The following is an 18,802-nucleotide window of genomic DNA, read 5'->3' on the forward strand; positions in this document are numbered from 1 at the left end:
TTCAACATGAAGCTTCCAGTAAAACTATCTCCAACTACTACAGACATCAGAGCTCTGTAAATAAATGAGTTCTTTCAGTGCATTTTTGTACTGCTTGTGTTTTTCCAAATGCAAAATAGTAATCTGAATACTGAAAAGTGATTAAATTAAAGGGATGCCTTTACACTTAGACACTGAGCCTGATTTAAGAATCACTTTAAACCACAAAACTGCTCAATAAGCACTGAAGAAAGCTGCAAGGTATAATAAAAGCATGAACCCTCAGCTGTCATATATAGATATTTAAATGGCCAAGCGGATATGTAATGAAGTTATAAAATGAAGGTACACTTCTGCATAATATGGATGTTAAAGTCGTGATGAAATGAAAAATTCCATTTAACCCTTTTAGATCACATCCCTGGTCATATTGTGCACCTATTTAACAATATATGCCAAAAAATATTAGATATTAAAATACAAATAAATACATTTCTTTGTATTCTAATATCAAAATCAAAACAAAACTTCTATTCTGTATTTTACAGAAAATAATACATAATAATAATAATAATAATAATAATAATAATAATAATAATAACAATAATAATACTTAATTATAATAATAATTACTTAATTTGTTCATACTGCACTGCGTACTGAAGCAGTATTCAAGCAAAGCATAACAGCTATCAGATATTTAATGAATATTCTAGATAAAAGTAATATACACATTTAGTACAGAAACAGCAGAATATTTTATTCAAATATACATTAGAAATAAGTGCATGTTAACTGTTAAGGAGATGAAACAGTTGTACATGTTTTGTCTTGTCTAAAGAGTTAACATAGATAGAATAAAATAATGTGCAAATGAGGAAACAACAAATATGCTCACAGTATATTTCACTTTTATGTAGACCTTCAACAAATGGCACTTGTGAAACATATTTAAAACGAAAACATTCTTTCTGAAAACCCTTTATAGTAACTGATAAACGTCACTTTTACTTTTACTGTTGTGTATTTTGAACTCACTGAACTGGAAACTAATCGAATCCTGGCAGGACGGGTCGGCCTGGTGGACTCATGCCCTGGCTTTTCTTTGGAGACACCGTCTGATGAAAGCCCTCTCGTCCCACTGGCTGGGGGGAAGCATGTGGGCGCCGTTATGGACACAAAGGACGGTCATCTCCTCAGCGTACTGAAGATTCTGCAGCAGCTGAAGACAAACGCGGCAGGAGTGAAAGTTCAGGAAAATGAACAGCACAGACGCTCGTGGGTGCACCAACATAATACAACAGCTTCACACAAAACATTTTAAACCTGCAGTAGCTGGTTTTTGTTGGCCACTTGGGGACAACAGATACAAGTTGAACACAACAGTGACATATCATCACTTTTTAAGTTAATATAGCAAACTTGTTAGCAAACAGTTACTTATTTACACATCTGGCAGATACAGAGCAACACTGGCATTTATTGGGAGTCATGTTTCCAGCCACTTGATGAATGTAAGTCCAATAATCGCTGTCTTTTAACTGCTTTTGGTCTCCACTAACTCCTGAGGGAAATATCTGGCTTTTTACCTGCTAAATGCTCCACTATGTTCACCAGCTAGTCTGCTGTTTGGTGTGAACTGTTAAAACTGTTTCGCTAAAAAACAGCTGTCTGCTGCGGCTGGAGACGACGCTGAGGAGAGCTGAAAGATGTTAAAACGCTCTGAAGAGCTGAGGAGAACGACAGAGTTGGATGATACTCCTCTGTCTCTCTTTCTCATTACTATGAGCGACACCTCTCACACAAGTAGTCATACGATCCATTGTTAATATAAAAATATTGATTATAGTCACTTAGCCACACAGTACAGTAGATGCACACACACACGCACGCGCGCGCACGCACACACACACACACACACACACACGCTCAATGAGATCAATTTCTTATGACCATCTTAACACTCATCCATTAGAAGGTACAAACACTTACTTTGGGAGTTATGAAGAAGTACTGGGATGTTGTCTCTTTGCAGGCCGTGCGGACCACAATGTCAAAGACTCTTCTCTCATTTACGGGATCCATGCCCTGCACAGAAGAGAGAAATAATCTCAGTCACATCCACATTAACAAAGCAGGTGAAAACTGACTTTTGCATTAAATGCTTGTAGGCTTGTGAGTGAGTGAAAAAAGCAATTTTACAAAAAGGAGTCAATATTTACACAGTCAGAATTGTGTTATAAATTTCTTGCTAAAATGTTAAAATCCTCAAAAATAGGATATAAACCTGTCTGTTAATGTTTTGCTCAGGATGTATGTGTAGAAAAAGTGAAAAATTAGCTTTGCTAGCAAATGATATTAGTGAAGAGAAAGCTCACTTTGTTAAATCATTAAGAAACAGCCAGCTAAACAAACCGAACATGATTCGTGCATCGTTCCTGCATGTATTAGTTTGTTTTATCATCTGAAGATGTGCTACATTATGATCTCATTAATACCTACATTTGGTAGTATTAGAAGTTAGACCATGTGCTAAAGAACTAAGAGATTAATTTTTGGTGCAGTTTGGACCATAGAGCGCTGTAGACCGTGTGTGTGTGTGTGTGTGTGTGTGTGTGTGTGTGTGTGTGAGAGTGAGTGTGAGTGAGAGAGAGAGAGAGCTCTACCTGGTTGATCTCGTCCACCACTCTGAAGGGGCAGCGGTTGAGCTCCTGCAGGGCCATGAGGTAGAGCATCGTGGAGACGCTGCGCTCTCCTCCGCTCTGATGGTAGGCCGTCAGCTCGTGGAGCTGAGTGCTGCTGTGAAACTTCACCCGAATTCGGATCCCATACTTGTCATACTCCTCCTGCAATGAAAGACAGCAGTCATTTAATGGGGGAATAATCAAAATTAGTTTTGCCTGAACCACAATAATGACGATAAGATTTATTAGATTTACAGGATTACGTAAACTTGTGCGCAACTCAGTTGGTTGACTGTGAAATACCATTTACAAATACCAACAACAATCCTCATAACATGAATTAAAATAAATCACCCTTAATTGTGTGTGTTGTCATTACCTCATTCTCTGAATGCAGGTCAACCTCTCCTGCACACTGCATGGAGCGGAAGAAATCACTGAACTTGCCATTTATCTGTTCCACCAGCTGCTTCAGTGGGTTCAGCCAGCGCTCTTTAGCCTGTGAGACACACACACAGAAATCACTATACACACATGTATACACAGGATGGCTACGCTGTCAGTCTGAATTCACAGACTGATATATATTTCTTTACAAAACAGAGGAATCACAGCAGTGACGCATCATGTACCTCTGATATGTTCTGTCGGTAGGCGTTCAGGTCGTTGCTCTTATCTTCCAGCTCTTTCTCCAGATGTTTGATCTCCTGCTCTCTCCTCTTGTACTCGTCAACAACCTTAACATGAGAGACATTTACACTCTGAGGGTACTTGCCACGATGTGTTCAGACTCACAATTTCTGTCCAAATTGCTAAGAATAAATTCATAAACAACAATAAAAACGGCTTGCATGGTCTGACCACACATTCCTGTAGAAAAGAGGCAGTTTCTAGGTTCTGAGGAGTTCTGAAGTTTCCATATCAAAAAAAGATTTACAGAACAGATGGTTCTAAGCTGGAGAGAGGCTCAAAATGTCTAATTTATGAGAACAAAGTTATGATTATATAGAAATGTAGTTTGTAATGCTCTTACACTTTCACTGAGGCCAGTGAAGCACTCAGCTCTGGACCGCTCCTCGTTCAGCATGGCATCGATCTCGTCCAGTGTGTCAGGCAGCTCGCTGAAAGCCTGCATTAACAAAACAACAAGAACCATGAATATGATATAAAGTAACATTAATAGTATTTTCTATTCAAAAGGCCTCCACAAAAGCGACAGGACCACATGCCAAGGATAATATTCCATAGAAAGTGGCTTGTGTCGTTCAGCGATAGAATAAACACACACATTTCGCAGGTCTTCAGGTAAGGACTCGTCAGCTTGCATCCTGCAGATCATCTTCGCCCTCTTCAACAGGCCTTTGCATTGTTCTGTCAGCTGGACCTTCCTCTGATCCAGACGGCTGCATTGTTGCTGCAGGAACACACAGACAGTTAGCATACAGCGGTGGTACAGAGCGAAGGAGTAGATCATGAAATACAGGAGTTAATATCACGGCCGCTTACTTCTGTGGTCTTGAGTTCAGAGGCGCCTTCTCTACAGTCGTTCTCCAGCTTGTCCTTCTCAGCCGTCAGCCCCACCGTCTCCAAAGCCAGGTACACCTTCTCCATCGTCAGCTTGGCTCTCAGCTGCAGAGGGAAATGGAGGTCACAAAGAGAGTCAGACAACATCAAAAAACATAAATGTCACCCAACCACAGCTATCAGAAAAACTTTATTTATTTATTTTATTTTAGCTATCAAAAGCAAAGCAGCCACATACAGGTCCTGAGCTCCAAGTTCATTTATCCATACCTTCATCTGGGTTATGAACGCTGCGACTATGGACACCTTCTGGGAATTGACAGCTGCTGTTCTCTCTTTTGTCTCCTCTTCAATCTTCTGCAGGTCAATAACACTCTGCTCCATCTGCCTCAGGCTAAACACGTGGAAAGATGGGAGTTAGTCCAATCCTAATATATGTGCATTAACCAAACACATCTCTACAGAGACAACTTAGTAATCAAGTCATGTGTGTCAACATATTACAAGATACAGAGTAAAACTCCTGTTGGGCCTCTTGACTATGTAAGACAGACTTGCCTGTCCTGTTTGGTGCTGATTTTCTGTTCCAGTTGTCTCCTTTTGCCCTTCAGTTCAGAAAGCTGCTTCTTCTCCGCCAACAATTCATTGTCACGGCGATCGAGTGCGGCGGCTTCCTTCTGCAGGGCCTTCATCCGTTCATCAATGTCTCGTAACTTGGACTCACAGGCCTGCTCCCAGTGGGGTTCAACAGGTAAACTCTTAAAACAATTAAACTCTAACATACTGAGATGTCTCTCAAGGTACTGTAAATTACATTGATGAACTGTTGGGAATTTAAAGAATGTTGGGAATTAAAAGAAAAGGGTGTCGGCTGTGCTGCCATATATGTCTCTCCCCCACCTTCATCTGCTGCTCCAGCTGCCGTTTGTCCTCAGCGTCCACAGTGATGGTGAGGTACTGGGACGGGTGCACTGCAGAGTTACTGGTGCTGATTTTGTTGGAGTAATGGGACCTCTTCAATGTGTACCTCTCCTCTGTTGTGTATAACACCTTGAGGTAGGGCTCCTCAATCACCTGTGAGAGAGAACATGGAGACAAACGTCGAAGTCAGCAGAGATACCTTTTTAATAAAAAAAAATTGGGAAATATCAGGAGAAAGAAGTACGGCAGTCAGATTGAACTTACCCCCGTAAAATACAGTCAAATTAAAACTATTTTCTTTGACATCAAATTGAAGAATGCAATTTTCTGACATCTCTGAAAGGTCAAAATAAATCATTTAAAAAGGTGATTATATCATTTTTATTGGTGGTGCCTCAACCTACACAATCTCTCGATATCCAACCTATTTCAGCAAAGAGGTTGAATCTGTTGTTGTGTTCTGAGAAAATGTGAGAAACGCACCGTTCTAATCATGGCTTTAGTTTGATCATTGCCCACGGGTACGTCATGCACCCTGTACTGGTGACAGAGGTAACTCATCACCTCATCAGGGGCGTCAAACATCTCACGTAGGTAGGTGAAGAACCCGAAACGCCTAAAGATGAAAAAGTAAGAAAATGAAAAACAAAAAAATCATGGTCACAGGCAAAGACACAATTGCACAAATAAATACATATTATGTTGATTACATTACCTCATGGACTCAATATTTCGGGACGGCGGCCGCTTAGAGCACGACTCCTCCGGAGCAGAAATGGAGTTCACCTTCAAGTTCATCTTGTCACGGACCTGAGGGTCAGGACAGATCAAACCCAATTCATTTTTTGAGCGGGTAAATATTGGATGTGCCACACAAAGTTAGGATTTGTCTGACATTAAGCTTAACTATAATTTGCATTCAGATGGATTTTTTTTTCCATCCTCCACACAGAGTCAACATGACGGTCATAATCTGCAGCGCCCGGACCTCAATCATGAACTTCTCCATGTCGTCTTTTCTCTGGAAGACAAACGCCCGCAGATCGTGGAACGAGATGTGGTTCTCCACGTACTTAGCATAGCGATGATCTCTCACATTGATCTGGGGAAAGAGGAAAGGATTAGCATGCACAACAGTGACAGCTATCAAATCAGCAAATCACACACCTGTTTTACTCTGTCATCCTGCTAAATGGATATATACTTTTACTGTACTATTCTAACCCCCACAATTTAGTCAGCCCTATACAAACATTAATAAATTGTTAATAACACACTGTAATCTAGTTGTACGCAGACATAAGATCATTTTAAGTGTTTGTTCATGTGCAACATTGGTCAACAATTGTTACTTCTCCTATGAAAACATATTTTATATAATTACAACTTGTTAATACACCCAACACCACAGGAGGAGTTATAGTTATAGTAGCATTATCTACACTTATATCTACATTGTATTGTCTTATAAACCATTTTCTAAATGTTTATATACTGCTTATAAATGCTAAATGGGGTGGGGTTAAAGTAAAGTACTACCCCACATGGTTCACTGGGACTCACCACCAGCATCATGGGCTCGTGGACATTTCCACCAAAGAGGTGTTTGTTCTGTCGGAGCCACTGGAGGGCAACGTGTGTGTCCCTGTGGCGTCCTCGCAGCTTCTCCTCTTTGGCATTCATCATGTTGTTCATGTCATTGAGCTTCCTCTCTAACACTGGCAATTGAAATAAATAAACATTATTTCAACATCTATTATTTGGTTTTTGACTGACACCAGCAGAGGTAAGGAACCCATGTGAGCAGCATCATATGTTAAATATTCAATCTTTGTTTATGTAAAGTGGTTCAGACTCTCACTCCTGGACTCGGCAAAGAGGTTGTCCTTCTCCCTGCGCAGGTCGGACTTCTCTCCCTCAATCTTGGCTCTCTCCATCTGGATGCGCCTCAGCTCGACGTTGACAGCGTTGATCTGTGGTGTCACGTCTGGTTGGTCGCCCACTTTGGCAAGCTCCGCCTTCAAGTCCTCAATGGTCCGCCTGGTGTTGCTGACCCGCTTCTGGTGGTCTTCCTCTTCCATCTGCTTCAGCCTCAGCGTTTGTTTAATATCTTCAATCTGTAGAGAAGAACAGGGAGAGTTATCTTGTATAACGAACAACACACAGCTGCACTCAGTGATAAAAAGGCACACTGAACAGAAAATGGATTTATCGTAAATATAAAAAAAACCACTAATTACATCATTCAAATGGCAAATTCTGTTATCTCTTCTTTACTTGATATAAAGCAAGAAATATATTATCGTTAAATGAACTCAAATCAGGGATTTTTCAAAACATAATTAGCTGTAATTGGTTAAAGCACACTCCAAATGTGACGTGTGAAGGAAATGCAAACCATGAAAAATACAAGAGGAGGACTGAATGTAGTGAATCTGAATCTAGATAGAAGTGCATTTAATGTATAGTGGCCTGTTTATTGTGCGCCTCACATCGTTACAAAATGGATTAGATTTTGACCTTTAACATTTTATTCACTCACAAATATGAAGCTCCTGTTCAATAATATCTATAATACACGCATATAGCAAATCAACAGCAGCCAAAAATCAAACATCAACTTTAACTGCAGGACTTTTCTCCTTGTCCTCCTCCTCCTCCTCCTCCTCCTCCCCCCCCGCCCCCCCCCCCCCCCCCCCAAGATAAACGTTGTCGAGTCTACCAGAGGGGTTGTTCTTATCAGCTGTTGCTTTTCTTTCGCTCTCCGAGCACAAAGAAAAGTGCAGTCTCACCTCTTTGTGTTTTCGATCCAACTGATCTTGCTTCTGTTTACACTTCAGAGAGGCTTCTTTGATGGCGACAGTCTGAAAAACAACGCGCTCATAGTTATCGTCACGGTAGTATCACAAACATTACCTTCCAGTATTTATTGTACTGCAGGAGGAAAAACATGCTCAAAATCCCCAGCCTCTCATTTTTAATGACATTAAACTGACTTTGAAAAGGTTTATAATCAATTTAAATTACTCCTACTTCACATTCAGTGAAAACGTATTTAAGAAATAAACCCACATTGTAATGTAAATAGCTGGCAGGATTCTCAAGTGTGCCACTCAAACATCTTTATTCAGGGTTTCTGTGGGCAGCATAATGCTCGGATTAATTTATATTGCACTGAAATTTTGTGTGAAATCCTCAGGGATGCTGAAAAAGGATGTCCATAAAACCATTCAAGTGCACTTACTGTGGATACCTGGTTCAGTGAGAGCTAATGGCTAGACCTCTTAAGTACATAAATATGCGCCGATCATAACAGGCTTCATTTAAGTTTTCTACAATTCTTCAAATCTTTACCCACATTTTTTATGAGACCCAACTGTCATACTGTAGACCTATCAGAGAGTAACATTTGCTTTTTTTTCCACCTTCGCCTTTATTTGTGCCTCAGTGGGCTTCAGCTGGTTGTCAATCAGCTGGATCTTCCTCAGCATGGGCGTCTGTGCCTGCTTCAGGGCAGAGAGCTGCTTTTTAGCCTCGTCTCGCTCCTTCTTCACACCCTCGAGCTCCTTACGGGTGGTTTCGTACTCCTAGTGCCAGAGGGGGGAGAGTCAGAATAATACAGAAGAATTCAGTTTTACTCTGACTGCACACTGTGTATTTGTCTCTCCCTCTCATACACATTTCTGCGACTCACCACCCACGGTTTCTTCTTCTCAAGCAACTCAATCACATCCAGATGCCTCTTCTTTTCGTAGTAACGGTTCACATCATGTTTGTTCCTCTCATTTCTCTGCTTGGCCTTCTCCAGGAAGCTGGCCTTCTCCTTCACGACGTTCTGAAGGGAAACAAACCACCGACATACACTGAAAAACCTAGAAGAGCTTGAGGTCTGCAACACTACCCTTACATTTCTTTTTAAACATGGGAAAAAAAGTGAAATAATCAATGGTGCAACTGTGATTGTGAGTTACCCGCGGTATACTGTATGTCCATACAAGCCTTGTGTTTACCTCCAGTTCTCGTTCTCTGTTGCGGAAGTTTTTGAGCTCACAGTGGTACTCGTACATCTCTGGTGGTCCCACCGACTTCTCAGTTGCCTCCAGCAACTCAATTTTGGACATCTTGGCAAACTCTCCCACTTTTTCCTGGAAGGACAAACCGACCACATCAACAGGAAAAGAGGAAAACAGTGAGCAAAGTGCTATTAGAGGAAACATTCAAGACATGTTGGAATTATGCCTCCTAAGTTTTAAGTACAGATTTGTATGAATAAAATACAACATTATATGTCCTCCACATTCACACACTGACACGTTGCTTGATTATTGAAAGCTACGGTTGAAAAACAGAAAGAAATGATCATCCATCCAGCAGCTATTACTCTAATTCACTGCATCTTGCGGTGACACAAACATACCTGTGGCAGAAACTGGCAGAGGTTGCTGACTTGGATCTGCAGAGCCCTGACCTCCTCTTCCACTGCTTTCTGGTTGCAATGTCTTCCATTCAGCATCCACAGCGACTGATTGTTCTCCACATGGATCTCTCTGTTAATCACTACGTTACCACCACGCTTGTACCTGGAATAACGACAAACAGTTTGATTCTACAATCGGATTCCTAAAATCATTAAATGGCTGGCATGACACTACACATAAAACAGTAGTATCATTTAAGGTGGAACTGTATAGTTAAAATGCCGAGTTAGGTCAATAAGATTAATATTTGATGATTTCTAAATGGATTAATCAGGAATTTCTGAATAAACGCAACACAAATGTGTTTCAGTAACAGTGTGTGTCTGTGAACTCTTTTGCATAACTTACAGTTCAATCTCAACAAATCCTTTATGGCACCCGCGTTTGACATAGAGCCCAACCTACGGGAAAAAAAATAAACAAACCCTTTTAATAATCATCCTCAGAGTTGTAATTTATCTATTTGTCAGCTAAAACAATTGTGTAATAATTTGACTGATTGACACTGGTGCTGGGAGTTGAGACAAACACAGATCCCATGCGGTGCAAGAGGACGATGAAAGACATTCAAATGACGCATATCACCTACTTCATGCTGTTGCTAGCAGCTGAAAAGCTATCCATTATAAAAAGGTTAATGATCCTGCATTTAAGTTTACTCACTGGTCTTTTGGATAGAAATCAAAGGCCTGAACATGTTCAGAGTGCATCTACCAGTGGTTGTGTTACTCTGCCGTTTACCTTGTCGCCTCTGCCCAGGATTGCGGTCTTGCCAGCCAGACCCAGACAGATGGCACACACAATGCTAGATTTGCCAGTTCCATTGGCTCCAACGATCATGTTCAGATTAGGTCCAGGGTACACCACAGAGTAGTCATAGGTCCTGTCAGGGCAGGAGGTATATATTTAAAGTTTCCCTGCAGTGTTTTATAGCAGAAAGAGGGCAGCCTTGCCTGAAATAAAGGCCACTAACATCATAAAAAAGTCTTATATAGAGAAATACTGCACTTTTTACACCACTACATGTATATGACAGCTATGGGTACTAGTTACTTTTCAGATTAAGATTTCACATTAAAAAACATATTAAAGTAGTGGTTTCCAACCTTTTAGCTTTGTGACCTCTTAGAAAGAAAGCAGTGCCTGATTTGGGCCCTTTATCATGTTTCATGTCAATGAGTTGTTGTAGCATTTCCACCAGAGACATTTCCAGTCAAACTTACTCACATGAGTTTATTTCAAACTCTGTTTCAGGCCCATAGAGGTAATATTATCCATCATTTCACACAAAAAAGTAAAACATTAGAGAAAAGTCTAGAAAATAATGAATGAGTACTTATTCCACCACTGGTGGTGTACCTGATAAACTGGCACCTAAGTGTATATATTCTAAAGTGAAAATTATAGCCATTATTGGCCACTGTGGAGACTTGACTTGGACGCCTCCCTCAAGATCTTGAGACATGATTTGAGCTCCAACTCAAGACCTGACAACAATTCGTCCCTCAAAGTTTAATTGCAACTTAAAATTTGGGCTTAATTTTATGACTTAAAATTAATACATGAGTTTCACAAGACAGCCGTGGCACCACTGACACATCTCTGCGTAAGATGGTTTCTAACTCAGTGGGTATACGACTTGGCCATGTTTACAGACGTCAAAGCGTCCTGATTCGGTGTATCGTTGATGATATGTTAGCATGTCTAGCTAGCTTAGCCGTCTAGCAATGATCAGGGTCTAACATATCCTTCCAGGCTGGCGGCAGTTGAGTTTTGGTTTGTAGATGTTGTTCTGTGTTGCTTACGAACAGCGGGGGTGCAGTAACTTACAGGAAGTTTTTCATGGCAATGCGAAGTATGGCTCCCTCTACAAAACGACCATCTCCTCGGGTCACATCGGGTTGACTACCTTTTTGCGTCTTCGCTCCGCTGCTACTAGACGTTTGTGAACTGCTGTTAGCATGACTGATTCGCCGTCTTTTGCTGCGCTCAGCCATTGAGAATAAAAACAGAACCCGACTGTCAAGGAACTACATACACGCTAGTTTGCCCTCGCGCGCTTCGCCCAGTCGTTGTTGAAATCTGGTTGGACCCCAGGCGTCACGTGTAAACACAAAGACTGACGTCATTGTCAAACCTAACGTTCATTATCGCGAGATTGATAATAAAAACACATAATACGTCCATGGGTAAAACTTTTTCAACTAACTGTCCTCCACCAACCTGCAATCAACCCCATATGATATTTGTTTGATATGGACATCTGTAAAACATTAGCAAATCATATAATTGCATATGTCTAAAAACAATTATATTGATTTGAGCAGAAAATATTTTACAGATACAGAATACAAGGCAATGATATACTCAAGATCACAACTTGACAACTCAGCAGTTGTTGGTTAGCAGGTGATATTATTGTGTTAGTATTAGAGTACATTCTTGTGGGTCCTGCAGAGTAAAAAGAAACAATTTCTCATCTGTTCCTTCATTACATATATAATATATATATATACAAAGAACATTCAGGAGAAAATATTTTATTTTCATTGTACAATTGGTTTTTATTAAAAATCCACATAGATAAAAATAAATGGACTGACTCCAATAAGTCTGGACAACTTTGCCAAAGAACTATTTGAATTAAGCACCACAATGTAATGTTATGGACAATATAGTGCAAACCGATGATATTAGTCACATTTTACTAATTAGTTTATTCTAGTTATCATTTATCCCAGTAGATTACGCACATCAAAATGGATAATCCACATATTTCTGAATGTATAACAAATGGTGCAATATCCACACCTCTCTATGTGCAATACAGTATAATTCCTTTACCTTTATTTCTTTTGTTCTGTGAATTTGTAAATTATAGTTGTTTTTTAGTTTTAGTAGCTTTTTTATAACAGTCTTTATTGTTTTTATTTATTATATCTTGATTTTCTACTTATGTCTCTGCTATTGCACTATCCTGTATGCTGCTGTAACAATGCAAAATTCCCTGCTGAGGGATTAATAAAGGATTATATTATTTTATTAATAGTCCCTGGTTATATCCAAGTTACAGGGCCTGATGTGGTTATGGGTGCACAACTAATGCAGTCTAATACAAATTACCTTAATGAAGGTTATGTTGTATTTGTGTTTTGTTGAAATCTTAGAGAGATGTGAATTCAGCTTTATAGTCACTTTAGAGAATGTAGTTTGTGGTGCTGTTGAATTGCATTGCATTATGCAGAAAGGTGTTTTAGTACTTAGTCTACCATCATTGGTATGAATGGGATGAACAAAATATCAGAAACAGGTCAACGCCTCTGTAAATCAGTTTCTGACAAAAACTAGTAACCCTCATTAAAAAAGGTGGGATTTATTGCAAAGTATTGTATTAAGACTGAATTATCCTTAGCTAGGTGTATACAATAAACTAGACACAAAGAGGGAGATGAATATGGTTGCACAGGTGAGGTGGGGGGCTTCATTTGCTGGGTAATTTAAGGATAGGTCAAGGGACATTAAAAAAGGATAGATCCTTGTGTTTCCCCATTGTTTTCTTACTTGGCTGCAGTGGAGGTATAGTAACACAAAGAGGGAACATCGTACTACTTTTACACAAAAAAGGACTCCTTTGTCCCCCTTCTCTCACGTGGAAATGGCTTAAAGGATATCTTCACAGCCAGTATGGACGGGATGAACGTTACAGCACCCAATAACACTTTCAATACTTTCAAAACAGACTTGAAAAAAACAAAAAACAAACGTAAAGCTACCCTTAATAACGGGCGCACGGGCTAGCAAGGTTTAGGAAGTAGGTTGTAGTGAAGTAACCATGACGACAGTAACATTAACCACCGTAGGCCTGTACTTCAGACCTATGAATTAGGATAGTCCTCACTTAATTAAAAGCACGCATCTCGTGACGAATACTTTCAGTTGATGGTACTTAAGTAGTATAGTTAAATTAGCTCTTAAAGTACTTCATAACCGTAAATGTACAGTTACTTTCCACCTCTGAGTGCCTGTAAACGGTTGAACAATTCGAGCGGAAAAAGGTAAAGCTGCCGAAATCTTCTTTGTCTCGTGGCCAAAACGGTCAAATATCCGCGGGCTGCTTTTCGGTTGTGGTTAGATCAGAATCGCCTCTTTACTCATTGTCCGTTGTGAAGATTGAGATGAACCCAAACTCACCAAGAACTAGTATATCTGATCAATTCATCACCTCTGACCACAACAAGAAGCGTGGAGGCCCTGTAGCTTTAAGTCTTGCCTGCTGCTCATCGCCCCGGAGGCTCGCGAGCGCTTTTTCCTATCATCTCTGGTCAGAGCAGAGCCAAACTCAGACCAAATCAAATAAGATCAGTGTGTAGGTTTTTACAGAAATACGCATTCACGCACACAAACGCCCGACATTCACTCTCTCAAGCAGTCACCAAATACTCACAGACAGGACACACACACGCGCCATTCAAACTGTGAAGAACGAGCAACATCCGGGTCGGGTTTAAAGCTAAAAGCCGCATGGAATCATGGGACATTGAAAGCGGTAGGTAGTTGTATGTCGACCTCAAGTGGCCATTGACAGAAATACTTTCCTTTCTTCCTCTTTTTTACTTATTTCCTGCATTAAATGAAGAAATTGTAGTTTTACAGTTACGCAAGCTTATAAGAAACACAGAAAAACAGCTTGGTCTAAGCAATAATAGAATAGTAAAAACGTAAGTTGTAAGTTGGCCTATATGAAGGAATATAAACGAAGTAATGATGTGTAAATGTAAAATGTAAAAAATCCACCAAAACATGATACTACAATTATATTTGTAGGAATTGTTTCTGCTGCTTTCACAGTTCAAGCCAAAGATGGATTCCAGATTAGCAGTTAGAAATAAAAATAATAGAATAAGTATTTCTATGCCTTATCTGCAACTAATTGTTATACTTGCACTTTATGTCTCCTAACAATGAGAACCAATGAACATAGAGTGAAAAATCTGACTGCTTCACAGTAAATACCGAATGTCGGTTTGCCTGAAAGCCTTTGTTGTTGGAGTCTGGCACTAGTGCCGTGCTAGGTTGGTTTTAAGCTGCATTTGTGTCTGCGGCAATTAACTAATCTAACGTCCTGTGCCCTATGGGGGTTGTGAGGTAATCTTGAATGGCGTAATAAGATTTCAGTGTCTACTACCATCTATTGACTACTGCCGGGTGGCACGTTGAGTCCAAGGATCCCCGTCAACAGCAACATGTTGGACTCGGATGCAGCAAAGAATCAGACAACAGACAGACTGTGTGAGGAGCTGTGCTTCTATTAACAATGGACTAAAACAGGGACACTGTTACTGGACAGAAACAGTGCACCTCCACCATCCTGCCATGGAGGGGTCAACTGCAAAAAAAGTGAGTTCTTGCAAGTTGTTTTCTTAAACCTCCACTCCTGTCAGGTGAGTGAGAGGTCAGTGTCTGGTCTGGTGGCCATCTGTCAGAAGGTTAGTTGACTTCAGCGTAGACTTTGTGAATTTACAGTTGTGATTTACTTTGAATTCTATATTATCCAATAGACTTATCCCTCTTCATATTATGTAGACTGTGTACAAAATAATCATTGTCATTGAGACAATCTACAATTATTTTACAGATTAGGATGATCAAGATAATTAAATTAGACATGCATGTGAACATTTAAATAGCAATTGTATAGGTCTCTGGTTCCAAGGCATAAAAAAAATTAAAAAAATTAAAAAAAGGACATAAACGTCAACTTTATTGTGGATTCTGCCACATGTACAGGACATATAGTGAACTGAAATGCTGTTTCTCTCAGAACCCTGGGTTGGCATATACAAGTACTAAGAGTTTAAATATTTACAAGTTAACCTGAGGATGGGGGGGAGGTGACGACAATAACAAGGAATAGATAAAGAACAAAAACTGCAATGACAACAAATACAGTGCGAATAGTGGTGAAAAGATGTGCAAATAAATGTGTCATCCACAGGATGAGCGAAGGTAAAATTACAGTCAGCCAGTGATAATACAATTCAGAGCCTCTGGTTGAGAGAGAAGGAGAAGTTGTGAGATTAGGTGGAGTGATTTTGCTGGAGACCATCCCAGCCCTGCAGGCCTGGACTAGAACAATGGCTCGCATCAGGTCAGACAGCCGTCAGGTGATCCCCCAGCTCAAACTCTCTGCAGGGGCCAGAGGAGGGACAGGATTTGGAGGCTTATGTCGGTGACGGGAACAGTAAAAGGCACAATCCCAAATACAGTTCTGAGCTCAGAGCATCCCAGGAGGGGAGCTTGGGGATCTTATGGTCAGGCGTAGGGCAGTTTGTAAGAGAATTATGCTGTTTTCAGCTTTCTTCACTTTGTCTGAGAAAGGCTGCTCGGACCGGTTACAACAACATCTACCATCTGCTACTTGCTCAATATGATCCTTTCCTCCTGGTTTCAGTGGGTGTGGCAGAGGTATCTGTCTGATTGTGTTACAGTAGGCTGTCATGCCAAGTTTTCATCCATAACCTCTTATGCCATGAGTGTAATAAATGCAGATATTTACTTCATTTTCTTTTTTCAATTACTGGCAGAACTGGTCATGTTTTGCCAAAGACATTCACTCTCAGACCAAACCGACATTACTGTTTCTCCGACAGGCTGACAGAGATGTTATGTCACCTTTGTGCTCCACGTAAACACAGCACAGCGGGCACGGCCCCTTTTAGCTCTTACAGTGTCTAATTATACCATCTGTCCGACCAGGTGAAGACCAAAATAAAGAAGATGTTTTGACAAACCAGTTTTGGCACAATCAATGTTAACCTACTTCTTTCACACTTTTAAACCGACAGAAACCAGGATATGGACATTACAGAAAAGGTATCTTCAACACACTAATGCTGAACTTAAACTGAAAATATATTCTAACATTACAACAAGTACACATACAGCTGATGATACTGTGGATTAGAATATTTGATTGACATAACTCAAATGTTACCAATCACATATTTGATTGCTTAATCTATTTGATCAAACAGATCAATCAATCTATTTAAATGATAGATTGATTGATCCATCAATCAGCTATTGACAAATACTTGATTGATAGGTTAGGATTTGTTTGATTACCTTTATAAGTTCTTACCTGACATGAAAACAGACTAGTTTCTTTATATTTCAGTAACGCTGAATGACACATACATTAATTTTTCCTCCTAAATGGATGTGTTTGTCTGAGGAATTAAAAGTCAACAGATGGTGTTTTGAGTGGTTTTGTGTTCCTCAGAGGCCTCTGTTGGCCACCCGCCACTGTACCGTCAGTCCACAGCAGACTGCAGTAGTGACGAGGCCGTTCAGCCCCGGAGACTGAATGGTTCCTCAGTGGAGACACCCAGCCACCAGAACCTGCACCGGGAGCTGCTGCTCAGTCACAAACGGTACAAGAGGTCGAACACTGAAAACATCTCCACTCTTATGGTCAGCATTTGAAAACAGAGCAGTATGATTGAGTGTGACTCTGTGACTGACCGCACAGGGGCCTGCTGCTGGAGGAGAAACCGGAGCTGAAGCGAGTGTTGGAGCAGCGCAGACTGGAGCTCCACAAGGAGGAGGAGATGGCACAACGGCGGCCCTCGGACCTGGAGACGGAGCTCCGCAAGAGGCAGCAGAAACTGGAAGAGGTCAGAGGCGCATAACAAACAGCTGGGAGACATTTCATTTAATACTTTATAAAATACAAATAAGTTTATTTTGGCCAAAGGTACTTTTACCTCACTGCTACATTATTATGTGCTTAATACTCCATTACATGTATTTGATAGATGTATGTACTGGTTCACTTTCAAATTCAGATTCTATATTTAAAATATATATATATAATAACACACAATGCACTTGACATTTCCCCTCAAAACTTACTCTGATTTTTTAAATAATGGTTCAACATCCAAAGATGTCAAATTATCCAATATTAAAAGATCAGAGAAAAATACAAAATTGGAAACAAATATGTGTAGCAGAACTTTATTGCCCCATTAATCACCTCCTAACCCTTCAGATGTATCTTATGACCTCTTTAGAAGTAACTATATAAAAAAATAGTTAAAGCTAGCTATTGATGCATCAGTGTTAACGATCTAATGTCATATGTGATATTTTCAGTACACTACACTGACTCACTTGTCCTTTGTTTATTTGTGTTTTTCCAGTACGAGCAGGAAGAGATCAGGCGGCGGGAGAACCAGCAGAAGATCCCAGAGTTTGTCCGTGTGAAGGACAACCTGAGGCGAACACAGACGTCTGAGCAGTGAGGCCTTGAGGCTCCCATCAGCCCCTGCAGCATCTCACCATAGTGGCCCTATCTTTATGTTCACTGTCTGCTGAGTTATATATAAAAAACATCACAGAGGCATCAGCTGACTACACATCTCTTAGTCAATTTTAAATTGTATTTTGAAATATCAGAATCTGTGTAAGGAATCCTGCATACCAGGAAACACACGTAGACAAGTCATCTTAAAAACTTTGTCACAGTTTTGTTTCTGATGAGGGAATGGAAGTGCTAATTTTTTAAATTAATTTTATTTATCTGTGTCTCTACGTCTATCTCTCTCTCTGTCTGTCCATCTGTCTCTCCCCCTCTCTCCTTCTACCTCCCTCTCTATGTCTCTCTCTCTCTCTCTCTCTCTCTCTGTCTCTCAAACCCAACCGGTCAAAGCAGATGACCGCCCACCTAGAGTCTGGTTCTGCTCGAGGTTTCTGCCTCTTAAAAGGAAGTTTTTCCTTGCCGCTGTCGCCAAAGTGCTTGCTCATGGTGGGAACTGTTGGGTCTCTGTAATAACATTATAAAGAGTCTAGACCTGCTCTATTTGTAAAGTGTCATGAGATGACTTTTGTTGTGATTTGGCGCTATATATAAATAAAATTGAATTGAATGATTATCTGGATCAATGTTTGTTAAGGGAAAGCTACTTCTGTTTAAAGGCTGGATTTTTTTAATGTTTTATATGGTCGTAATACTATTTCATTTCATCATGCTTCTTCCTTGATTAAAGGAGCATGAGACTGTTCTATTGTTTGTTTAGTGGAAGGGCCACAACAGTCTAATTCCTTACTTTCTATAAGTTTACTATGCAATTGTCAAAAGAGACATTTCTCAACAGAACTATTTTGTATCATTAGAAATCCCCCCAGTGTCACCGTTTTGGATGTTTGTTTATC

At 40.2% G+C, this 18,802-nt stretch overlaps 2 protein-coding genes and 1 non-coding gene across 3 annotated transcripts; 1 reads left to right on the plus strand and 2 right to left on the minus strand.

Annotated features, from left to right (window-relative positions):
- Nucleotides 1-756: 756 nt before the first annotated feature.
- On the minus strand, nt 757-11,640 carry smc5 (structural maintenance of chromosomes 5). The gene is made up of 24 exons (XM_070910528.1): nt 11,417-11,640; nt 10,328-10,469; nt 9,935-9,987; nt 9,526-9,688; nt 9,119-9,253; nt 8,803-8,943; nt 8,534-8,695; nt 7,901-7,972; nt 6,970-7,225; nt 6,672-6,826; nt 6,097-6,210; nt 5,824-5,918; nt 5,592-5,724; nt 5,088-5,261; nt 4,746-4,915; nt 4,458-4,581; nt 4,170-4,292; nt 3,952-4,077; nt 3,697-3,792; nt 3,296-3,400; nt 3,043-3,162; nt 2,646-2,825; nt 1,972-2,067; nt 757-1,201 (listed from the first exon to the last, which is right to left on the minus strand). The coding sequence occupies exons 1-24, from the start codon at nt 11,581-11,583 to the stop codon at nt 1,067-1,069; spliced, it is 3,237 nt and encodes a 1,078-aa protein (XP_070766629.1). The 5' UTR covers nt 11,584-11,640; the 3' UTR covers nt 757-1,066.
- Nucleotides 11,641-13,714: 2,074 nt separating this feature from the next.
- On the minus strand, nt 13,715-14,104 carry LOC139289598 (small Cajal body-specific RNA 2). The gene has a single exon (XR_011597467.1). It is a non-coding gene; the product is annotated as a small Cajal body-specific RNA 2 (non-coding RNA).
- Nucleotides 14,105-14,959: 855 nt separating this feature from the next.
- Nucleotides 14,960-17,892, plus strand: LOC139289481 (protein FAM107B). The gene is made up of 5 exons (XM_070911092.1): nt 14,960-14,983; nt 16,432-16,459; nt 16,869-17,019; nt 17,118-17,262; nt 17,791-17,892. Exons 1-5 carry the CDS (start codon nt 14,960-14,962, stop codon nt 17,890-17,892), a joined length of 450 nt encoding a protein of 149 aa, XP_070767193.1.
- Nucleotides 17,893-18,802: the final 910 nt, after the last annotated feature.

This window comes from Enoplosus armatus, chromosome 8, assembly GCF_043641665.1.
Source record: "Enoplosus armatus isolate fEnoArm2 chromosome 8, fEnoArm2.hap1, whole genome shotgun sequence".
Lineage (NCBI taxonomy): Eukaryota > Metazoa > Chordata > Actinopteri > Centrarchiformes > Enoplosidae > Enoplosus > Enoplosus armatus.

Coding starts and splice junctions, on each gene's coding strand:
- smc5 (XM_070910528.1), bottom strand. CDS start 11,583: ATGGCTGAGCGCAGCAAAAGACGGCGAATCAGTCATGCTAACAGCAGT. Junction 3,793..3,951: donor TACCTGAAGACCTGCGAAAT/GTGTGTGTTTAT, acceptor TTGTTAATGCAG/GCTTTCAGCGAGCTGCCTGA. Junction 1,202..1,971: donor ACTTCTTCATAACTCCCAAA/GTAAGTGTTTGT, acceptor GTTTGTCTTCAG/CTGCTGCAGAATCTTCAGTA.
- LOC139289481 (XM_070911092.1), top strand. CDS start 14,960: ATGGAGGGGTCAACTGCAAAAAAA. Junction 17,020..17,117: donor CTGCTGCTCAGTCACAAACG/GTACAAGAGGTC, acceptor CTGACCGCACAG/GGGCCTGCTGCTGGAGGAGA. Junction 17,263..17,790: donor GGCAGCAGAAACTGGAAGAG/GTCAGAGGCGCA, acceptor GTGTTTTTCCAG/TACGAGCAGGAAGAGATCAG.